Source organism: Drosophila sulfurigaster, chromosome 3, assembly GCF_023558435.1.
Source record: "Drosophila sulfurigaster albostrigata strain 15112-1811.04 chromosome 3, ASM2355843v2, whole genome shotgun sequence".
Taxonomy (NCBI): domain Eukaryota; kingdom Metazoa; phylum Arthropoda; class Insecta; order Diptera; family Drosophilidae; genus Drosophila; species Drosophila sulfurigaster.
The window spans coordinates 20,351,100-20,372,835 of NC_084883.1; the positions used below are offsets into that span (position 1 = coordinate 20,351,100).

The window sequence follows — 21,736 nt, forward strand, 5'->3', positions numbered from 1 at the left end:
GCTGATTTCAATGAATTCATAAACAATGAATTAATGTGGAATAATATTGTGAACTACTATCGAAAAGTGAATCAAAGAGAATTACAGAATTAATTCCTTCATGATATTCAAACTCCTTTTTGGAGATTTTTCATTAATGGTTTAACAATTATTGCAGATGTCGAAACTGGCGTATCCTGTATGGAATGTATAACTGATTTAGTAAAGGCGGATTCTTAGAATACTTTTGAAAAATTACCTATTCGATGTTGTTAAACAAATTAATTTAAATTGAGGGTATCTCAAGTCAGAAAGATAGCTAAAACTATAAGCTTTGGTGCACTCAATTACTGCCACATAAAATATACAACAATACCTGAACGAATAACAAAAACAATAGAAGACTGATAAACTTGTTTATCTAAAACAAACCTCAATATATGCCATACAAAAAACTCTAGTATTTAAGAAAATGGAATGCAGTTTTTACACAACAGAACTCTCTGGAATTATTTACAATGTTTACAACGCTTTGTACTGTTACAAATAAAAATCAATGTTGAATCTATGTTAGAGTTTAACAACTTATTGTATTGTTGATATTCTTATATTATATAAACAAATAAATGTGTTCACTATGTAATTGATTCAAATGAATTTCATTTAAATATGTGATGACATAGTTTATTGTTACATCTTCGGAATATTTTAGTACTTCTTTTGTATATTTTCATTTGGTATATCTGACTGTGATTTTCTTTGTTCTTTATTTTGTAATGCAGGCATTTCTTAGAACTTTTAAAATTATTTATTATTGTACTACAATATTTTCTTTTACTTATTGTTCACATGGTACACAAAAATTGCATTATTTACCATTTTTATTTACTTCGATTTTATTATCACTATGATTTACGTACTTCATGGTTTATTATTTCATTTTATTGTATTTTGATAATGATTACGATTTTTTTTACGATGAGGGTTTGTTTGCATAATACTTGAAGTGCACTCCGCAAACTGTTTGCTTAACAATTGCCGCTGTGCAATGAATAATACTTTTCATTCATGCACAATAAAAGGCAGGTATTACTGATTAAAGTACTCTAATCGGTTCTTTTGTGTGAGTGTTCAGCTGTCGGTGACAAGGCTTCAAGACGAAGCGACTTCAAGTGACAGTCTCAGGCCATAGAATTGTGTAATGTATTGCAGCTGAAAAGTGTGCTATAGTTTTTTTTCACTTTATGCAGGAGACGACAGCAACAGGTCCTTGTGCAACTGTTATTCACATTTCTTGAGCAATTCAGGTTGTAAATACCATTTGCCGTTGCGAAAGAATCATTTGCAATTGTGATTTCGTTGTGAACTGAACGGATGACGAATTTTCATTAAGTGTTTCCTTTGCAATGGATTTTCTGGCATTTCTGCCACTGGTTTTGCTCCTGGTGATTATCATCTTTATTGCGGCCACCATTCATTTCATTCGCTGTTGCTTTGTGGTGAAAATGTATGCACAGCTTTTTCGACAGGCCAGTAAGTGTTGTTGTTGCTGTTGTTGTTATAGATTGTTAATTGCATTGAATTTCTAGTATTAATTATGAATAAATGTGATTGCTTGACTGATTAGCTTCCCGTATGTTTGAGTCTGTGATTCAACATTTTATTTATTTTACGATTACACAATAATAATTAAAATTTCCAACAATTCTTTAAGATTTCCCCCTCTATGTTACAACTTGCCGCTGACGCATTGCTCTCTGGGTTATCTGGGCTTTTCCCGTTGCGAACATTCTTATGTGCAGTGCTCTAAGCTTTAGTGCATTTTGCTCTCAGTTTCTGTTCTCGCGTCGCGATATTCAAACGTGTTTTCAGTGCCTTGCTCGCACAATGCATACGCCTATCACATTGTTCGATCAAGGCAACTTTCCGCTTTTCAATGATCCCAGGGGTAATCTGCATCCCACGGCTTCTAATGATTTCTTTGATTCATTTCCGCGGGATAATGGCGATCGATTTTTTTGTGGATTCGCCTTGTTTGTGTTTGCCATCATTATTGGTGCTTGCTGCTTGAATTGTTGCTGCCTCTGCTACAAGCGTCGCCAGCTGAGAAAACACCAGCTGAGTGGGCATAGCTTTTGCAATTGTAAATATATATATTTTTTGCATGCTTTATTTATTTTTAATCTATCAAATCATTACTAAATTATGCTTACCCATATATGAGTATTTGTAGTTGGTACCGAAAAGCATTGGGATATACCTGTTACCCGTAGGGTTAAAGGGTATTATAACTATGTGCTTTAATGTAATGAATGTATGTAACAGGGAGGAGGAGGCATCTTCGACACTATAAATAATGTTTAGTTCGGCTGTCTTGGTTGCTTTGTCTGTCAATCTGGTATATTTTGCACTCTATGGTATATTTTTAATGTATTAATATACAATTATACCAAATATATCCTTTGACACATTTCAACAGTATTAATTAGGCATATTTTAAAATAAATACCGAACTGTTTTATTTTTATTGAAAATAAGTAGCGGGTATCTCGCAGTCGTGCACACTCGACTGTAGTTTTCTTACTAATCGAAATGGTTTATTTCAATAAAGTCATTCAAAACTCGATGCGATTGATGGTTTGATTAGCATTTGTGAATCGACTTATTTTGTTTTATTTTATTATTTTTCAATTAGAATTTCTAATCATTATTCAAGATTTCCCCCTCTGCAACTTGCTGCTGACACGTTGCACTAAGTTGTCTGTTGTTTTCCCCGTTTCGATCAGTGTTTGTGCTATGAGCTAAGCTCAATTGCATTTTGCACTCAGTTGGTGTTGTCGCGTCGCAATAATCAAACGTGTTTTTTTAAGTGAGCTGGCAAAATGCAAAAGCTTTTCGATCAAGTTCCGGTTTACGATGAAGGGGATTTTTACAAAAAATTTCAACATAAAAAGAATTCTGATCCTTTCGAGGGATCTTTTAGTGTATTCGCTGTTTTTGTGATGGTCTTCATTTTTTGTGTATGCTGCCTGAATATTTGCTGCGTCTGCTTCAAGCGTCGGCAGAAGAGAGAGCAGAGCTGTTGTGATTGTAACTATATTTTGTGCATTTATTATTTATTTATAATCTAATTACACTTGGCCCTCTCTTAACTCGGACTCTTTTAGCACGAACTCGGTTACAAATTTGCTCCCATCCCCCTTTTAACACGCTAAAAATCTCGTGCTAACACGATTTTTTTTGGTAAGAAGCCTCCAAAAGAGGAAACATGTTGAAACAAACTGTCTTTACTATGAATGCCACCAAATGCATTTCAAATTTAATATGAATAGAAACATGATCTTACTTTTTAACATTTTTAAGTTTCTATAAAGTTTAACCTGTTAATTAATTATATGAAGCAACTTTTTTAATTTAATACCAACTTTTAATTTTGAAAATATGAATATTATGCCCTTATTAAAGGCATATGCATAATAACTTTTGGTTAATTTTGAGCAAATGTATGAAACTTTAATAAAAACAGACCAAATTTAAACAAAAAAAAATTTTTTTGCTTCCAATTTTGAATTTTGCGAACGTAACCCCTTATTTTGTACTGATTCCATGCTTCGCTTAACACGAGGATTTCTAGGAACGTAACCCCCGTGTTAAGTGAGGGCCAGGTGTATTAAGAAATATCTTTTTTTTTGTGTGTGTTTTAAGTTACCACAAGAAATCTCTATTAGCTTCTGTGAATATAGCTTGTAAGATTTTATGTTATTATTTTGTAATTAGAATTTTCATCCGTTCTTTAAGATTTCCCCCTTGGTAATTTATGTTGCAATACAACATGTTGTCTTTTCAAGTTGCGATCATACTTGGTGCAATGAGCTAAGCTTTGTCGCATTTTGCTGTCAGTTGTTGTTGTCGCGTCGCGTTGTTCAAACGTGTTCTTAATACGCATATAACGTGTTGGCTTGAAACTGACGCACATCTGAATTTTGGTGTACGCTAAATTTTGTTCAATTTTGGATGAATTCTTGGAAAAAGTGGTGACTAAATTGAATTTGAATTGATTGTGAAATTTATGTAGGTTCTTTCTGAGATGGGAAATGCTTTGGAGGGCGTAACTCTTTGCTGCAATTGCCTGGAATGTTGTTGCAGTATTGCAGAATGTTGTGGTGACTCGACTCCAGCGCGAACCACTACTGGAAGAACTATTGCAACTAATAGAGAGCGGAGAGGTAAATGAGTGAATGTTCGGTTCGATGTTTGAGCTCAAATACGCAGCGAGTTGGAGACAATTGAAATGTTCGATCAGGCCAAGCTTGATCTTTTTTATACAAAGCGGATATGTTGAAAGAACACCAATTGAGTCAGAGCTTTTTATTTCTTTATTTCTTATTTAAATTATCACTAAGTTTTTTATCATTGTTTTGCTTGATGAAACTTTTTTATGGAATGTATCTATTTTTGTAGCATTCTTTTGTGAGCATCGTCTCAAACGTTGCCACCGAAAAATATGCAACACATTGTGATTTGTATTATTATAAATTCTAAGTTTTTTATTTTAACAAAGTCATTCAAGACGCTGCCCCCATTAAATAAATATGTAGTCACAGTTGATGAACTTCTACTGATTATTTATACCATACATTCTATAAGTAACTCCGATAATTCGAATGAACTTCAAGTCTGCTTTCTTCATTATTCTTCTGCATTCATTGTTCTGTCTTCGAAGTGCAAAATACGAGCTGAATAATGCTTGATACTAGACATGCCGGTCTTTATTTCATATTTTATGTTATTATAATTGCTGTCATCGTGCGTTACGGTTGCAAGTGTTGCTACGAAAGAAATAGTTATGATTACGATTATGTTGTAAATGGCCAATGTAATTCGGATATTCAAATGTTTGATGAAAGAAGTGAGTACAATAATTCTTCAGAATAAAAAGCACAGAGTGCTCTCAAACACCCGCATAAGTTGGACTTTGCTTTCAAGTGATCAAACATGTTCGCTGATGAACTCAAGCTTGAATATCGCTCAAACCATGTGCGTTGTTCATGCTCAATGATTGAGAACACAGTTTAGGTAGGCGATGTTGTATTTGAAAGAGAATAGAATAACATAAACTGGAAAAATACCTTTTTGTTTAAATGATAACGAATACAAACTACATAAACTGATCGAACTAATTTCATAAAAGTGCAGTTAAAACAAACGCAATTGGCAATTTATTAGCTTAACTTCATAATTACTCGAAATAAACTTAATGTCAACGCCCAAGTTTTAAAGCTTTTGCAGATTTAAAAGTGTACTTGAGTTTATTGTTTAAATGCGAAGCTACAGCAAATGTTGACTTTAGTCTAAGTTGAGTTTTGTCCAGTTTCGGATGAATATTTTAAATTAATTTGTAATAAATATTGATAGTTCGATGGATGATGCAGTGGCCACTTGTGTTGTTTGCTGCTATGGCTTCGAACTTTGTTGTTTAAGTATGTTTGAGACTGATGAATACAGAGAGCCAAGAGGTAAATGAGTTATTATTAACACGTTAATATAGCTAATCAATCAAAGTTGTGTGTGCTGTTTAATCCCAAATATGCAACGATCGATTTAATTCGATTTATGCTTTCAACATGACTAGATCGTCTCGTGTATTGATGCTGATCAAGAATATATATACTTATTAGGGTCGGAGATGCCTCCTTCTATCTGTTACATACATTTCCTGCCGGAACAAATTTATAATACCCTTCTACCCTATGGGTAGCGGGTATAATTATGGAAGTATGGACAAAAACGCCTACTTACTAGGGGTCTGATTGGCTTTGGCCGACAATCTGGTACATTATCGTCTATGGTATATTTTGAATGTGGTACTATATCGATATACCAAATATACAATTTGGTATATTTTTAGCATTTTTGTACTTTGGTATATTTTAAAAAAAATATACCGCAGTATATCACAATCGAGCACATTCGATTGTAACTTTCTTACTTGTTTTAGTATGTTTGCGTTAAATTATTTTGGTACATTTTACCGCACTGTTGCTGACACATTGCTCTGAGTATTTGATTTTTCCCCGTTTCGATCAGTATTTGTGTTATGAGTTGGAATAAGTCTTAGTCAATCAATATATTCGATCAAGCCTAGCGGATATGTTGAAAGAAAACCAACTGAGTCAGATCTTTTATAAAAGTAAATATATTTGTTTTATTTAAGTCTTATTTAGTAAGTACTAAGTCACGTTTCATTCATATAATTCACATAATATTTGTTGTTTTGTTTGAGGCAATTTTTGTATGGAATGTGATCTTCATTATGAAATCTAAGTTGTTTATTTTAATAAAGTCATTCAAGACGCTGCCCCCATTAATAAATATATATCCACAGTTGACGTGATTATTTATAACATACATTTAATAAGTAATTCCGATAATTCAAGTGAAATCCAAGTTGAGATATTCAAATGTTTTATAAAAGAAGTGAGTATGTTACAATGATTCTTCAGAGGAAAAAGCAGAGAGTGCTTGCTCAAATCAAATACCTGCATAAGTTAAACTTTTCCTTCAAGTGATCAAACATGTTTGAGCGCACATGTTCGCTAATGAACTCAAGCTTGAATATCGCTCAAACCATGTGTGTTGTTCATGCTCAATGATTGAGAGCACAGTTTAGGTAGGCGATGTTGTATTTGAAAGAGAATAGAAAAACATAAACTGGAAAAATACCTTTTTGTTTAAATGATAACGAATACAAACTACATAAACTGATCTAACTAATTTCGTAAGAGTGCAGTTAAAACAAATGCAATTGACAATTTATTAGCTTAGCTTCATAATTGAGAGAGTAATTAGTAATTACTCGAAATAAACTTAATGTCAACGCCCAAGTTTTAAAGCTTTTGCTGATTTAAAAGTGTACTTGAGTTCATTGTTTAAATGCGAAGCTACAGCATGTGTTGACTTCAGTCTAAGTTGAGTTTTGTCCAGTTTCGGATGAATATTTAAAGTTAATTTGTAATAAATATTGATTGTTCGATGGATGATCCAGTGGATACGTGTATTCTTTGCTGCCGTTGCTTGGAGCTTTGTTGCATTTTTATAAATTGTTTGAGTCTGTGTGAGACTGAAGAAGACAGAGAGCAAAGAGGTAAATGAGTTATTATTAACACGTTAATGTAGCTAATCAATCAAAAGTTGTGCGTTCTGTTTAATGCCAAATATGCAACTATCGATTTAATTCGATTTAAGCCTTCAACATGAACGCAACAGTCTTTGAATTCGAATTTTGGTCATTTATGACCGACCGAATGCATCTTGATAATCTAAGGTTAACATATGAATTTCTTTCATTGGTAATACTTTGTGGCCTGGCTGTGCTCTATGCGTGGCTTTTGAACGAAGAAGATAAGAATATAAAAACGCAGAGAAAACTGCAAGAAGTGAAAGTGAAATCATAAACTCGTTAATAGTTCTATAAAATATTCACTTGAACTTTATGTGTGCAATTGATAAAAGTGCAGGCCACTTTACTTGTTCCCTAGCAACATCAGAGCAACGTAAGTGAAAGATAAGAAAGTACTAAAATTAAGTTTACATAGCTTTTGAAAGAGAATCTGATCTTTGTGCTTTCATACAGATAAGGTGCAATTTAAATGTTATTAATCTTATGAACTTAAAGTGTGAAATTGAGACTTTCTATTATTTGAATAATTTGTCTATACTCTTATTTCAAGTTTTTATTAATCTTCACATTAGTGAGTCATCCGTTTCCCTTATACGAGGTGCAAACCCGCAGCTACTTATTTTTATTCGTATGGAATTTTATAACAACTTCTTGTAAAATGTATGTTTGCTTTTCCTAATAATAAATATAAGAAGGTCAGCTTTATCGACATCACTCACAAAGCTTACAAATCTTTGTTACAGTGTACTTCCTGTATCCTCAATGATTTATTGTAAGCTGGTATCTAAACTTTTCTGTCACATTTCAATAAAAAATTTAAAATTTTTGTTCACTGTTAAATGTCTAAACTCTAAGGTAATAAAGAGTGCATTTATTAGAAATTCAATTAAATAGAAAAGCTTCCTAAGGAGTGTGTCACTTATTGTTCGAAAGTTGATAGCCAAGTTTATTGGTTTTGGATTAAATATTTTGTTAAACCATACAATTGAAATTTATTTATTTTTTTTTTTTGTAAAAACATTGTGATTATTGGAAGGGAATAACTCTGTGCTTCCATGTGTATGTAAAAGGCACATTGAGACATTTCCGACCCTATAAAGTATATATATATTCTTGGTCAGCGATATGACCGCCTGTTATTGATATAGTAAATATAGCATCTCGAATATTTTTTAGTATTTTTGCTATACATTATTTTGGTATATTTTACTGCATTGTTTTGCTTTTATTGAAAGTAAGTAGCGGGTATTTCACAGTTTGAATTTCTAATCATTCTTGAAGATTTCCCCTTTTGCAACTTGTTGCTGACACATTGCGCTTGGTTGTCTGATATTTTTCCAATTGCATTTTGCAATTAGTTGATGTTGTCGCGTGGCATTAATCAAACGTGATTTTAATGATTTGCTTGCAAAATGCAAACGTCAAACTATTAAGTTCCGGCTTACAATGAAGGGGTAAATCGATAAATTTTTTATGGGATTCGTCTGTATTGTGTTTGCTGCCTTTGTTTGCATTATGTGTTTTCTTGTTAGTAAGTACTTAGTAATGTTTCATGTATATAATTTACATACTATTTGTTGTTTTACTTGATGCAAGTTTTGTATGGAATAAATTTATTTTTGTAGCATTCTTTTGCGAGCATCGACACAAACGTTGCCACCGAAAAATATGCAACACTTTATATTAAATATGTATTGTTTAATTTTTACAAAGTCATTTAACACGCTGTCCCCAGTAGCCACAGTTGATGTGCTCCTACTGATTATTTATACCATACATTCTATAAGTAACTCCGATAATTCGAATGAACTTAAAGTCTGCTTTCTTCATTATTCTTTTGCATTCACTGTTCTGTCATGGAAGTGCAAAATACGAGCTGAATAATGCTTGATACTAGACATGCCGGACTCTATTTCATATTTTATGTTATTATAATTCTTCAGAGGAAAAAGCACAATGAGCTTGCTGAAACACCCGCATAACTTGGAGTTTGCCTTCAAACGATCAAACATGTTCGATCACGCATGTTTGCTGATGAACTTAGGGAGAATTTACGCAGTGCCAGCGTCCAAATGTTTGAAAACTTTTTTTCAGATTTTTTGGTATACTTACAAAAATAAAATGAATGTTAAGCGTTGAAATACAAAACTGTACCAAATATTGACTTTATTCTGCGTTAGGCTCGGTCCAGTTTCGAATGAAGGATGCCTACATACACACATTATAAGATTTACGCTCTCTCGAATAGTCGAAAAACTCTCTCGTGATGTTAGTTATGCTCTTTGTTATTCTCTCATCTCTGTTCTTCCGAATACATAATTTTAAGCGACGCAGTCTTGATCGATAAGCGAATTAAAGCAGACGCTCGAATTGCAAAAATTCATTTCACAACACGTGCTGGCTGTTCAATCATTTGCCTCTCACATAAATATTAACAGTGCGATGAGTCATCCGAGTACATGTGAAACTATACTTCTTTGCTGCCGTTGCTTGGAGCTTTGTTGCATTTTTATAAATTGTTTGAGATGGTGTGAGTCTGAAGAAGACAGAGAGCAAAGAGGTAAATGAGTTATTATTAACACGTTAATATAGTTAATCAATCAAAAGTTGTGCGTGCTGTTTAATCCCAAATATGCAACGATCGATTTAATTCGATTTAAGCCTTCAACATGAACGCAACAGTCTTTGAATTCGAATTTTGGTCATTTATGACCGACCGAATGCATCTCGATAATCTAAGGTTAACATATGAATTTCTTTCATTGGTAATACTTTGTGGTCTGGCTGTGCTCTATGCGTGGCTGTTGAACGAAGAAGATAAGAATATAAAAACGCAGAGAAAACTGCGAGAAGTGAAAGTGAAATCATAAACTCGTTAATAGTTCTATAAAATATTTACTTGAACTTTATAATATGTGCAATTGATAAAAGTGCAGGCCACTTGATGAATTTATAATTGAGTTGCTCCCTAGCAACATCAGAGCAACGTAAGTGAAAGATAAGAAAAGTACTTTATTCAAGTTTGTAAGAGTATATGATCGTTGTGCTTTAGATAAGGTGCAATTTGAATGCCATTAATCTTATGAATTTAAAGTGTGAAATTGTAAACTATTATGTATTTACTCTGATAACAATTCGATAGTTTATCGTGAGCAAACAAAGTGATTGGTTTTAGTGGCAATTGTTGTGAAACTTTTCTAGTTCAAGGTCGATTAGGCCAAATGATAAGCAAACTATGCTTTTTGTTTTTGGCGTTCGTTTTTAGTATTTTTTTAGTTTATCGGGATCAGCTGTATAGTTTGTTTACACCTTTATCTCAAGTTTTGATTAACTCTCAGATTAGTGAGTGATTCGTTGCCCTTATTATACGAGGTGCCAAACCAACACAACTCAGTCTATATTCTCTATTTTGTACACTTTTATTTTTGGTTGTTTGTTGTTTTTTCTTTGTATCACAATTAAGTGCGTTTTGGTACTAAGTGTCCATTAAGTTAAAGTATAGCAAATCGATAGAAAGAGATAACTCTAACTCAGTATTCGTAATTTCAATTTGCAGTTAATGTTTATCGTTAATTGACCAATTGACGCATAAATTGTCCGTCAAGTTTCGTATTACCTTAATATTGAATTTCTGGTATTCAAGTTGAACAGAGTTTAGTTTCTGTTGAACTGTCAGAAAATGCCGAATTCTACCCTTCAGCTAGATCCAATTTCGGAGTACAGTTACAATCCTCAACTGATGTTCCTGATGTATATACTAAAGCTGATCCTGAAAGTGTTTAGCTATGGCCTGATCTGTGGCACAATCAGTTATGCTCTGCATTATAGGCGACAGCAGCGACGCGTCGAAACTTTGGAAGATCTGAGTGAGTTGTGTTATGTCTAAAATTAGGTGTGAAAGCTCTATCAACTTGATTTGTTTGGCTTGGCTTTTGTCTTATCTTTATGATTCTTCAGATTGCCCTTTTCAATTGTTGCAAATTCATGGCATGACTTGTGCAATTGTTGTAATCTTTTTGAATTAGTCGTAGTTTGTGCATTTTGTTGGCTTTAGTCGTTGCGCGTATGTTGAGTTGTTCGTTACACTTTCTTTACCCGATTTGAAGACTGTCATTAAATTCTAATGGATAATTCCGGCATGTTATGGATATTATTTTTCACATTTTCCGTCTTCTTTCTGACGTCGATGGCAGTATTTCTCACACGTGGTCGCAATCGACGAGCGGACTTAATGAAGGGTGCAGGTCTGTCCAACTTCTCTGAATCATTGCAATTTCTCATGTATCTAATCAGTAAATGACGATAAGAGTTTGATAAGCGCGATAAATATGTAGGTGCGCCCCTATATATATTTCATATACAATATCCCTACTATTTATAGCTTTCTACACATGTAACGCCTTATCTTCTCCCTCGAGTATTTTGTGCGAATTTGTTGTTAAACCCAATCTCAGTTTATTTCGTCTTTAGTGCCAGTTTGCATCTAACAAAATGCAGCGGACTAAGCAATATATCCTTATTAAACTGTTCATACTTACAATTATACTTTTCTTTCTCATTTTGCGCAAATTAATTAAACGCCGAAATCAAAATCGAAATCGAAATCGACCTGAATATGGTAAATAATTGAATAGATATAATTTTCAACGGGGAACTCCACAATTAATTGACAACCTAATTTACTTGGGGTAACTTTTCATCAACATTCAGTTCACCTTGTGCCCTTAGAGTGTAAACGTTACGTGTGCATTATTTGACTTACAATGGAAGTGTTTCTTATCTGGCTGTGTTGTGTTATTGCGATATTCTTATTTAATTGTGCGTTGTGTTGTGTTGGATTTCATATGAAAGCAAAACAACAGGCAAAGTCTGCAGCAGGCAGTGGTAAAATTTGTTTTTTCAATTAACCCACGTTGACGTGTGTCAAAGTCGCATTTTACCCAAACAATTAACCAAATCTAAACTCTGATACAACATTATGTTGTCAGTAGTTGATTGTCCCAAATTAATAATTAATTAAGTTGTGTTCACACATTGGCAACTGCTGAAAAAACTTTGGAAACTAACAAATTCATGTTGTTGTTTACTTACGTTGTCTATTAAGCGAATACGAGTTGATTAAATATGCTAAAAAAGTGCTGTTGGAAATACAACATATAAAACATTTATTTATAAAAACATTTGGAAATTATTGTTTGGTTTTGATTGATAGTTCAGAAGAAATGCGTCGATTGTTTTAAGTATTGGATAAAAAGTTCAATAAATTTAAATATATTTTTGTCGATAAATAGTGCATAAAAAATCTTGAGTCAAGTATTATTTTCTTTACCTTTATATAGGTTGTCTTTAATCCAAATTGGACTAAAAGAACTTTGCAAATACGTTAACTATTCATATAATAATGTTAATAAACATTGTAATATTACCTTTATTATTTATTAACTGTATGATTTAAGTTCAAGGCAATCTAAATGAGCTGTACTTTTTCTCTGTATTTTGTTTTCTCGTAAATGCTTTGAGGAAATAACTTTTATTTCTTGTTGTTTTTAGCTTTTACAAGTGTCCGCTTGGTTTCAAGAGTATTTGCTATTTAATAAGCGGGAAATTCTTGATAAAACAGAATATAAAAAAACACTATGTACGTAGTAGAGAGGGTATTTCGCTTATCAGGCAATACTTCCATACACACCCGATAATTGTGATGATTAGACTTGGCTCTGAGTGTGCTCAGCAGACAGTTTGCATTGTCATCTCAAAGGCAGCTGATTGTCGCTGTAGATTGTGAAATTCGCTAGTTTATAATGGCGGCAGGACTAATTATTGGTTTATCCCTGGGATTTATGCTATTCGTGATTATCACAACGGTTGTGTGTTTAATAAGACGTGCAAAAGCTAAACGCGATTTGGGCTATGTAATAAATGATCATGGTAAAATTATTTAAAATAATAGCGTGTGATTGAATTATATTTTAATTAGTCATGATTTTTGATTAATAAAAAAACCCCGTTTGTATTTTTAGATTTATATTTCAAATATGTATGTGGCAAGTCATTGGAAAGAGTAGAGATAAAAGTGTGACCATATATTTAAATTGTGGATTTTTGATAATATGTTATATTAGCGATTATACATATATTAGACTAGAGATGTTTATCGTTTAATACCATGTGATTCACTTGTATTTTAATTAGAAGTGATTTTAGATTGAATTTGAAAAAGGTTATAAATCTAAAAATACAAACACAATGTACGGTGAGTGTGAGTGTAGCCACTCATCGGAAACAGAAGAGATAAAAGTGAGACCATATACTTCAAATTAGGAATAATATATTAATGATTATACTACGATTACATTAGAGATGTGATATCCATTTATAGGTTTAACAAATTGGCATGAAATTAATCAAATTTGTATTCGTTTTGTCATTGCAGCTCCCGTTGTGGTTACATCGGCCACACACACCGCTCCTGGCGGTTATCCAGTGACAACTGTGCCAGCTAGAACCTATCAGACGACTACATATGCAACGCCTTATCCCGCCCAGACCACAGGGTAAGCTTTGACTGCTTTAATATGTCATGAGTGTGTATTAATCTCCCTCTTCTCTCTCTCTCCCCCTGTCTCTTTCGCTTTATAGGCCCAATCTCACCGTGCAGATGCCAATGCCGATGCCAACAACACATTCACCAATGCCTGGGTAAGTTTAATTGATATTAGCCACAATTCAAAAGCAACTACTTACCGCTTTGCCTTATGTCAATTTACAGCGTGCAACAACCACAGGGCGCACCTTATCCACCTGTGCAGCAATATCCTGGCGCCAATGCGGCAAACATGAATCCGCCATCCTACGATGCGGCGATGGCCAATTCGAGTCCCTCCGTTGCGGCTCCCGGCTATGAGAAGCAAATGCCTTACAATCCCAACTATTAAATCGATTGATCTGTACCTCAATATATGCCTCATTTCATCCAACATTTCCATCAAGTATTGATGTCTCACAACAACACTTTTTCAACGAAACAAAGAATGAGAAACAAACAAACAAACAAAACCATCTAAACTAAGTGCTTCAAAGTTGCCCACAATTTATTAATATAGACGAATGCGATATATGTTGCAGGCAACAAAAAAAAACCAAAAAGATGAGCCATACATTGTTATCTGAAAAAAAGTGTAACATTTTGCTTTATTCATTAATTCACACATATTTGTGATGTAAATATGCTAAGAGTGACTTATTTTTTAATTTATATTATAAACATAAGAACAACATATGAAATTGAACTGTTAATAAACGCGTTTGAATTGTCGCAAATTATGTTATTTTAGGCATAATGTTGTGAAGAATTCAACCAAACTGAAACGAAAAATTCAATTTTAAATCTTTATTGTAAAAATATATAAAAGGGTTAGAAATGGATGGATGACTCTATTAAGGATAGTTTCTAAACATAACTAATGATTTTAGAATGCTCCATAATAATAAACACTATTGTACTAACAACTTCTAATTGAAAAAATATGAGTTGAAATAGTAGAGAAATCTAAAAATATACATGGAATGTGTTAGTCATATTTAAAGAAGGCGATAACAATAATCTTCTACGGCAAATTTATTTTTAAAAAGAACAAGTAACAAGAACAAGTAAAAGTAAAACAGTGCGGTATTATCGTTAAAGTATACAAAACTAATTTACTAAAACTTTTATGAGATAATTCGATGTACTAATTTATTCGAAATATACCATAGAGTACAAAATATACCAAATTGTCAATCAAAGCAGTTAAGACCCGACAGCTGCTTCCGTTCTTTGCTATATGACATTTTTGAATCAGATTCTAAGATTTTCATCTGATCGCAAATAAATTTTGAGGAATCTTCAATACTTAGGTTATTTTTTTATGTATCAAAATTCGCTAGTTTTGGATATATATTTTTGATGTTGTGAGATAAAAACTAACAACTCTCATAAGGAGAACATTCAAATAAGAAATAAGAGACAACACTGATGTGTTATTAGTAAATAGTTGAGCAACTGTAGCCAATTGATTAACACCTATTTTAGCCATGCTGATGCCAAGCTAATCAACTGCATTAAGCTATAGTTATGGCTTTAGTCTTCTCTTCAATCACATACAAAGCAGACTTGTTTTCAAAATGCAACTGATGCTGTTGCTCTTGTTGCTCGTGGCAATCGTGAGTTGTGTGCAGGTAGAGCAAATTTGTCCACATTGTACGCCCTGCGATTACAAATACTGTGCCGAGGGAATGTTACCCGTGGGCTGTATCAAACCAACAGTAAGTCTTGATATGAACCTTAAATCAAATCAATGGAATAATATAATTACATCACTAGGGTTTCTCGGATAAATGTGGCGCATCTGAACATATCTTTGTGCCAGTGGATAGCCAACTTCGTGAGGAAATACTTCTCGATGTGAATATGTTGCGCGCTCGCTTGGCTAGTGGTTTGTTCAATTCATCGACTGCGGGTCGAATGACGACCATGATGTGGGACCCAGAGTTGGCACATGCAGCCAAGGTGCTGATCCAAGAGTGTGATCATAGTAAAATCTGTTCAAATTCTGCAAAGTACAACTATGTGGCGACCGTGGAGATGAGCGGCGGTGTTCGTAATTCACAAAGTATATCTGAAGACTTCCTTCGCATCATATTGCCTGAATGGTTAAGTGATGTAAATGGTTGTAACTTGAATATCCGGGAAGGGGTTACTCGCAAAGGAATTGAGTGAGTTGGTTTTTGATCCATCATTGTGCATAATTAACTATCTATTTAATTTTAAGACCTTGTGTGGGACACTATATACCACTCATCCAGGACAGAGGCAATCGAATGGGTTGCGCTATGCGTCTTGATATTGCTGCTGAACCTGTGCCTGATGGAGATGAAATTGCTAACAATCGGTTGGTTGTTATCTGCAATCTATCCCGTGCCCATGTCAATGATATGCCACACTATGAAGTGAGTTTGGTGCCTGGCCAGGAATGTGAAACCGGACGACATCCGTTCTTTGAATTCCTATGCGATGTGAATGAGGAAATCGATCCCAACTATGTGGAACCCTTTGGCGCAAGAGTCATTAAAGAGTGAATAAATAATGCAAATTGATTATTAAACATGGCATGACCGAGTCGATATTTGTTATTGATATTCATCGGGGGCAACTAATCGATTTGTATGCCAACTCTATAAGAGAGTGTGTATCGAAGATAGAGCTGGGCAAACGCAATGTTGAGCACTAACTGGCTGCTGGCTGTTGTCGGGCAGCTCTGCCTTTGGCTGAGGATATACGCCTTTGACTACTGTGATCCTGTGCTCTGTCCGGGACCTGAGAAGCACATAGCATGCAACAATTTTGGAGTAAGTTAGATCAGGATGTATTACTGTATTATATGAATATATCCCATTCATAGGAGTTGGCGGATAGTTGTAGTGCGGATGCGCATGTGGTGCGCATAACTCCGGAGCTTCGTTTGCTGATTCTCAATGCATTGAACGATTATCGGGATCGCATTGCTCGAGGCGATTTGTTGGGTTTTAAGCCTGCTTTACGCATGGCCACGCTGCAATGGGATCCGGAATTGGCCAGTTTTGCGGAGCTGAATGTGAAGCGCTGTGCACTGGTCAACGATCATTGTCGCAACAGCGAACAGTTTCGCAATGTGGCTCAAGTGGTCGCCGAAGGCGGTTGGCAGAGTGCACCGAGTGACAACAGCGATGAGCCACTGGAATATCATACGGAGGAAGAGGTTCTCAATGCCACGCTGGAGCAAATGTTTGCCGAGTACAAGGAGTGCAGCATGCGTGACATTATTGCGTACAGTCCGCCCATCAATAGGTAAGAGAATGCCAACATTGAGTCCCGACTCCTGAGAATGTCTCTCAAAAAGAATTCTACACATTCGCATTAGCAAGTGCATTGCGTACTTCACCCAACTGGTTCGGGATAGCACCACCCACGTTGGCTGCGGCATCCTGCGGCAAACGCACAACACCACCAACAATGCCGGACAATGGATGCTCGGAACACATCAGTATATGACTTGCAACTTTGTGCGGGGCAACGATGTGAATGCCCCGGTTTATCTCAGCGGCGATAGACCGGCGATTGAATGCCGCACGGGACGCAATCCGGCATTCGTCAATCTGTGCTCCATCAACGAGATCTACGACAACACTGCTCTGTCCGGATTTAGTTTCTTTTAATTCGCTGATAATGACGAAATATTATACTTAATAACTATCTCAAATAAAATCAAACCAATTGAATTAAATAATGCTTGCAGTGTGGAAATATGGTTAAAAATGTTTAAATTCATTTACTGAAGTAATATTAAATTAAACCAAGATATATACCGATATACTACTGCATTAAAAATATATAAATAATATTAAAATAATGTACCCAAAAAGTACAACAATATAACATAAATTTAATTTCGACTACTGATATATTATTGCATTCAAAATATTTAAAAAGGATTAAAATAATATATCGAAACAATATTACAACATCTCAAGTCGAATAATAATAATATAGTAATAATAAATAATATTAAAGTAATATACCAAAAGAAGACAAAAGTATACCAAAAGCAAATTTGGGTATACCGATATACTACTGCTCTCAAAGTGTATAAATAATAAATAAATAAAATAATATACCGAAAAAATACTACAATGTACCAAAAGGTATATTTCCTGTATCAATATACTACTACATTAAAAATATATCATTGATTAGAAAAAATATATGAGTTCATGCTGTTCGTTTTCTTCTTGGTAGACGTGGCAAAAGTTTTTAGTTGTATTAGAGATAATATTGAAGGTCTTTTCGAAATATTTGCTATAATTATTGTCTTAAATTCAAGTTTGATAATTTTAAGTAATAAAAAAGTTTGTTTCACTGACTAGAAATTAATTCTCTTCTTTAATTATGTCATTTGTGTATTATGCTTTGTTCATAAATTGATTACCATTTGTCTTTATTTTACCTTAAATTTGGTTGCACTGTGTTCCCCCATATTGAATTGTTTTTTTTTTATTGTATTTTTATTAATGTTCTTTGCTGTCGTTGGAGCTGCTTCATTTGCTGACAGTGTCGTGCACCTAGTGAACCCTCCCAGCTGCTGCTGCTGATGCTGCTGGAGCATGCCACTCAAAGTCAGCGATGCAAAAGTTGCCTGGCAATTCAGCGTTTGCCGTTGACAACTTCAGCAAACAATTTTTATCGCTCTCGTGCCACACCTTCCACTGTTTTATGCGTTTTTTTATATGTGTGTGGTCGGTTGGTCATGAGGGGGTGATTGAGGAGGGCCGAGGGTATGAAAAATGCAAACGCAGCGTGAAGCGCGCGACAACCGCAAATGATGCGCATCAAAATGTACCAGAATTTTTCAGTGTGTTGATAAAATAGCAACAAAATAAAAATACATTAAATCTGTGAAGTAAAAAACACATGAAATTACCTGTATTTTGAAAATAAATTGATTTTTTCATCATAATAGAATTTACAATATTTTTTTATTTACTCATTATTGATAAAACACAATTTATCGAATGAAATCACAGTTTTTATTTTTTCATTTCTTTTAATTATTTATTAAAGGCCAACTATTTAATTACGCTGCATTTAAATACGCAGCTAGCGCACAATAGTGAAGATTTTTCTGCGGTTTACTACAAATGGGGCCAATTAATATTTGAAGACCACTAACATGTGCTTAAAATTGCATGTTTTCAATTAAAATTTAATGTGTTTTCAAGGTTGTGCTATTTCGATAGCGTTTTAAATGAACCTATAGAATATTCTATCACCGCATATTCATAGTTGCGTAGCGATTATATGTATTTCAGGTTTTTAAATAAAGCAGCCAAAAAGTATGCATTAGATTTTGCTACAAAGCACACCTGACGTATGTGTAATGCATTTGGCTTAACCGTAAATGCGTTTGAGCACCGTGAAGAAGGTGTAAGTTGTGTTGAGCAGATGCTGAAATAGCTCCAGGGTGATGGGTCGAATGTTGCCCAAGCGTATCTGCAGTTTGTCCGTAATTAAATGTAATGAAAAGTAATTAAATTACTGTTCCTAGTCTCACCGAAGCTGGACGCTGTGCACGCAATATCATCAGCTGAATGTTTTTGCGTATGGCGAGGTCAAAGGTAAACCATTCGGTCTCATACGCAGCCGTGGCAATGGCCAAGTTCTGTGATGTTAAAAGGCAACAGTAATTCAGTTAGAAGAGACGAGGCCAAAAAATACAGCTCACTCACCTGTTCCCTTAACTCATTGGCATACCAGTACAGGGCCAATATCTGTGCCAGTATCATGTTTATATACGCACCTACAATGGCCACATGCGCCGTTGAATCCACCTAAAAATGGCATGGAATCAAGTGAGGGTCGACAGAGGGGAGAGGCACTTGCTTGTGACACACTTACGAATATCAGCATAAAGAGTAAGGCGCAGAGGAGAGCACCAAATGCCAAAAACTCAATCAGAAATATGTAGGTTGTTAGCTTATTGATGGTCTGTATATAACTATAGATGGAATTGGAATTTGGGTTAAGGCCACTACTATCAAATCAATTCCTTGTGGTTATTATTATTTTCGTTTTCGTGTGTGTGTGTGTGTGTGCTTTTGCTTTTGCTTTTAGCTTACTCAATGATCCGCTGATGATAGATAATACAATCGACTATTTCCACAGATAGTTGCTCTCGGGTTAGCTGCTTTTGGCTGAGGCAACGCAATCGATGTTGCAGCGCCTTGCACATCACAATCCCGAACATAATGAAGGCAACACAGAGACTCGTGTACGGTATATACATGCAGCAGCCCATCGGGGTGATGAGCATGTGAAAGACGAACCAAATTTGATAGTAGGGCGTGGCGTACTCATTCACGCCGGGTATTTTGCTACCAAAGGGCAAAACTGTAATATAGCAAAGGATGATGGCCATGATGGCATTAGAGTTTGAGTGCGGCAAGTCAGCTTTCGATTTAAAGCGTTAAATGCTTTAAGTGCAGAAGATGTGCATGTTACCGGTTGAATAATTTTAATTTGAATTCTTATAGCTTCTAATAAGAATAATAATCAGAATGATGGAAAACATTTGAAGTATTTCATTTCAAGTGGAATAAATATGAGCTTCATAACTTTAAATGTTGTGATTAATGAATTTCAGAACATTTATTTTCCTACATAAAATTGAAACGATAAAGCAACCATAATTATATGAGAAACTGCAATTCTCTGTTTTAGAGCGAAACAAAAACTAAACATGTTATAGATATAGAACGCAATGTTATTTGCATATCAGTTACCATAATAATTACCGTCCATACTTTTACACACAAATTCAAATAAATCATTAACGCACAAACCATATTTAGATTTACAAATATTTGATATTCCTGATGTAAAAATTTGATTAATAAACAATTTCATTAAAATTAAAATAGTTTTAGTTATTTAAAATATCATATTAAAAATAGTAACATTAAAGTGCTAGTAATTTACATAAAAAATTGTAAGCTTTAGCTAATGCTAGAGAATAAATAAATAAATATTAAATAATTAAAAAACATTCTTTTACTTTCACTTTAACATACTCGAGTGCTATTTAAACAGCTTTCAGACAAGTTCTTGCTAAGCATAATTTGCATAACTTTATCTTGGATTTGCAAGCAATTCAACGCTTGATGTTTGCTTAGTTTATACTATTTAATTAATAGTTTGCATAAATTTGTAATGAGCTTAGCACTTTAATTCACTTTAGCTTTCCAGCTGATAAACCACGTTTAGTTAGCCTTTAATTTCTTTGCTTACCTCGCTCACTTGAACTCAACGGATACAGACCAAAGCCGATGCAGGTGAGCAGACCAAAGAATAGATTTCCACGCGCCATAAGCTGACCCTGTCGATTCACCTGATCCAACAGATGCGTCACATAGCCATCTTTAAGACGCTGCAGCTGATAGTAGTCAGCTTGTAGATTGCTAATCAACTGCAAGTAGCTATTCTGGTCAAGTAGCAGTAAATATGCCCGCAGCAGTGTGTTTATCCACAGCACAAGCATGTACGAGTTGCGAATGATGCCGGTGATGCCTTCGTTGGTGGACAACATGTACAGCAGCTGGGTGACCACATGGAAGATGGTCAGCGTTAGGCAAATGTAACGCTTCACATTCTTATCGTAGAGCAAAGCCCAGAAGCGTAGGATGCGAACGTTCATATAAATTAATTTGATATCCTCAAACATTTTGCGCTCAACTGTTTGCCGCCCTGCGCTGACGATGGCCTTTTATAGCGCCGCCTAAAATTATGCAACGATTTTTTCTCGAGTAATTTGCTGCTCAAGTCATGGGAAAAGGCTCTCAAGCTGCAGCAGGTTGGGTATCAATAACAAATTCATTACAATTTCAATTTGAATTGGAATTTCAGTAGCCCAAATTGAGTTGCAGATGATTTGGCATTTTTATTATGAAAGTGACCACCTGAGCGTGTACCCAAGGCAACGAGTTCGCAACACAATTTTTCATTAATTT

At 34.6% G+C, this 21,736-nt stretch overlaps 4 protein-coding genes across 18 annotated transcripts in view; 3 read left to right on the forward strand and 1 right to left on the reverse strand.

Annotated features, from left to right (window-relative positions):
- The window catches only part of LOC133841172 (protein shisa-5), a 35,528-nt gene extending 21,223 nt beyond the window's left edge, over window positions 1–14,305 (forward strand). For 5 of the 14 annotated variants that reach the window (XM_062273501.1, XM_062273502.1, XM_062273492.1 and 2 more), the window contains 3 exons: window positions 13,593–13,713; window positions 13,799–13,858; window positions 13,929–14,305. In XM_062273501.1, the coding sequence (XP_062129485.1) occupies window positions 13,593–13,713; window positions 13,799–13,858; window positions 13,929–14,094 (347 nt within the window). In that variant the 3' untranslated portion in view covers window positions 14,095–14,305. Of the gene's footprint in view, window positions 1–1,851; window positions 2,123–2,846; window positions 3,070–4,051; window positions 4,206–6,996; window positions 7,124–9,586; window positions 9,720–11,260; window positions 11,404–11,635; window positions 11,778–11,988; window positions 12,044–12,926; window positions 13,088–13,592; window positions 13,714–13,798; window positions 13,859–13,928 lie in introns of those variants that run through there. The other 9 variants (XM_062273488.1, XM_062273489.1, XM_062273491.1 and 6 more) reach the window with 9 other exon arrangements.
- Window positions 14,306–15,277: 972 nt separating this feature from the next.
- Window positions 15,278–16,302, forward strand: LOC133841171 (uncharacterized). Its single transcript, XM_062273487.1, has 3 exons — window positions 15,278–15,463; window positions 15,522–15,913; window positions 15,970–16,302. The coding sequence occupies exons 1-3, from the start codon at window positions 15,323–15,325 to the stop codon at window positions 16,274–16,276; spliced, it is 840 nt and encodes a 279-aa protein (XP_062129471.1). The 5' UTR covers window positions 15,278–15,322; the 3' UTR covers window positions 16,277–16,302.
- An 84-nt stretch (window positions 16,303–16,386) lies between these two features.
- On the forward strand, window positions 16,387–17,463 carry LOC133841170 (antigen 5 like allergen Cul n 1). 2 transcript variants are annotated; one of them, XM_062273485.1, is made up of 3 exons: window positions 16,387–16,546; window positions 16,600–17,024; window positions 17,077–17,463. In XM_062273485.1, the coding sequence occupies exons 1-3, from the start codon at window positions 16,415–16,417 to the stop codon at window positions 17,390–17,392; spliced, it is 873 nt and encodes a 290-aa protein (XP_062129469.1). In that variant the 5' UTR covers window positions 16,387–16,414; the 3' UTR covers window positions 17,393–17,463. The 2 variants fall into 2 exon arrangements, with proteins under 2 accessions (XP_062129469.1, XP_062129470.1); XM_062273486.1 differs by having other exon boundaries at window positions 17,098–17,463.
- A 1,563-nt stretch (window positions 17,464–19,026) lies between these two features.
- LOC133843371 (odorant receptor 49b) lies at window positions 19,027–21,450 on the reverse strand. The gene is made up of 6 exons (XM_062276880.1): window positions 21,018–21,450; window positions 19,850–20,120; window positions 19,629–19,728; window positions 19,460–19,561; window positions 19,285–19,392; window positions 19,027–19,223 (listed from the first exon to the last, which is right to left on the reverse strand). Exons 1-6 carry the CDS (start codon window positions 21,448–21,450, stop codon window positions 19,122–19,124), a joined length of 1,116 nt encoding a protein of 371 aa, XP_062132864.1. The 3' UTR covers window positions 19,027–19,121.
- Window positions 21,451–21,736: the final 286 nt, after the last annotated feature.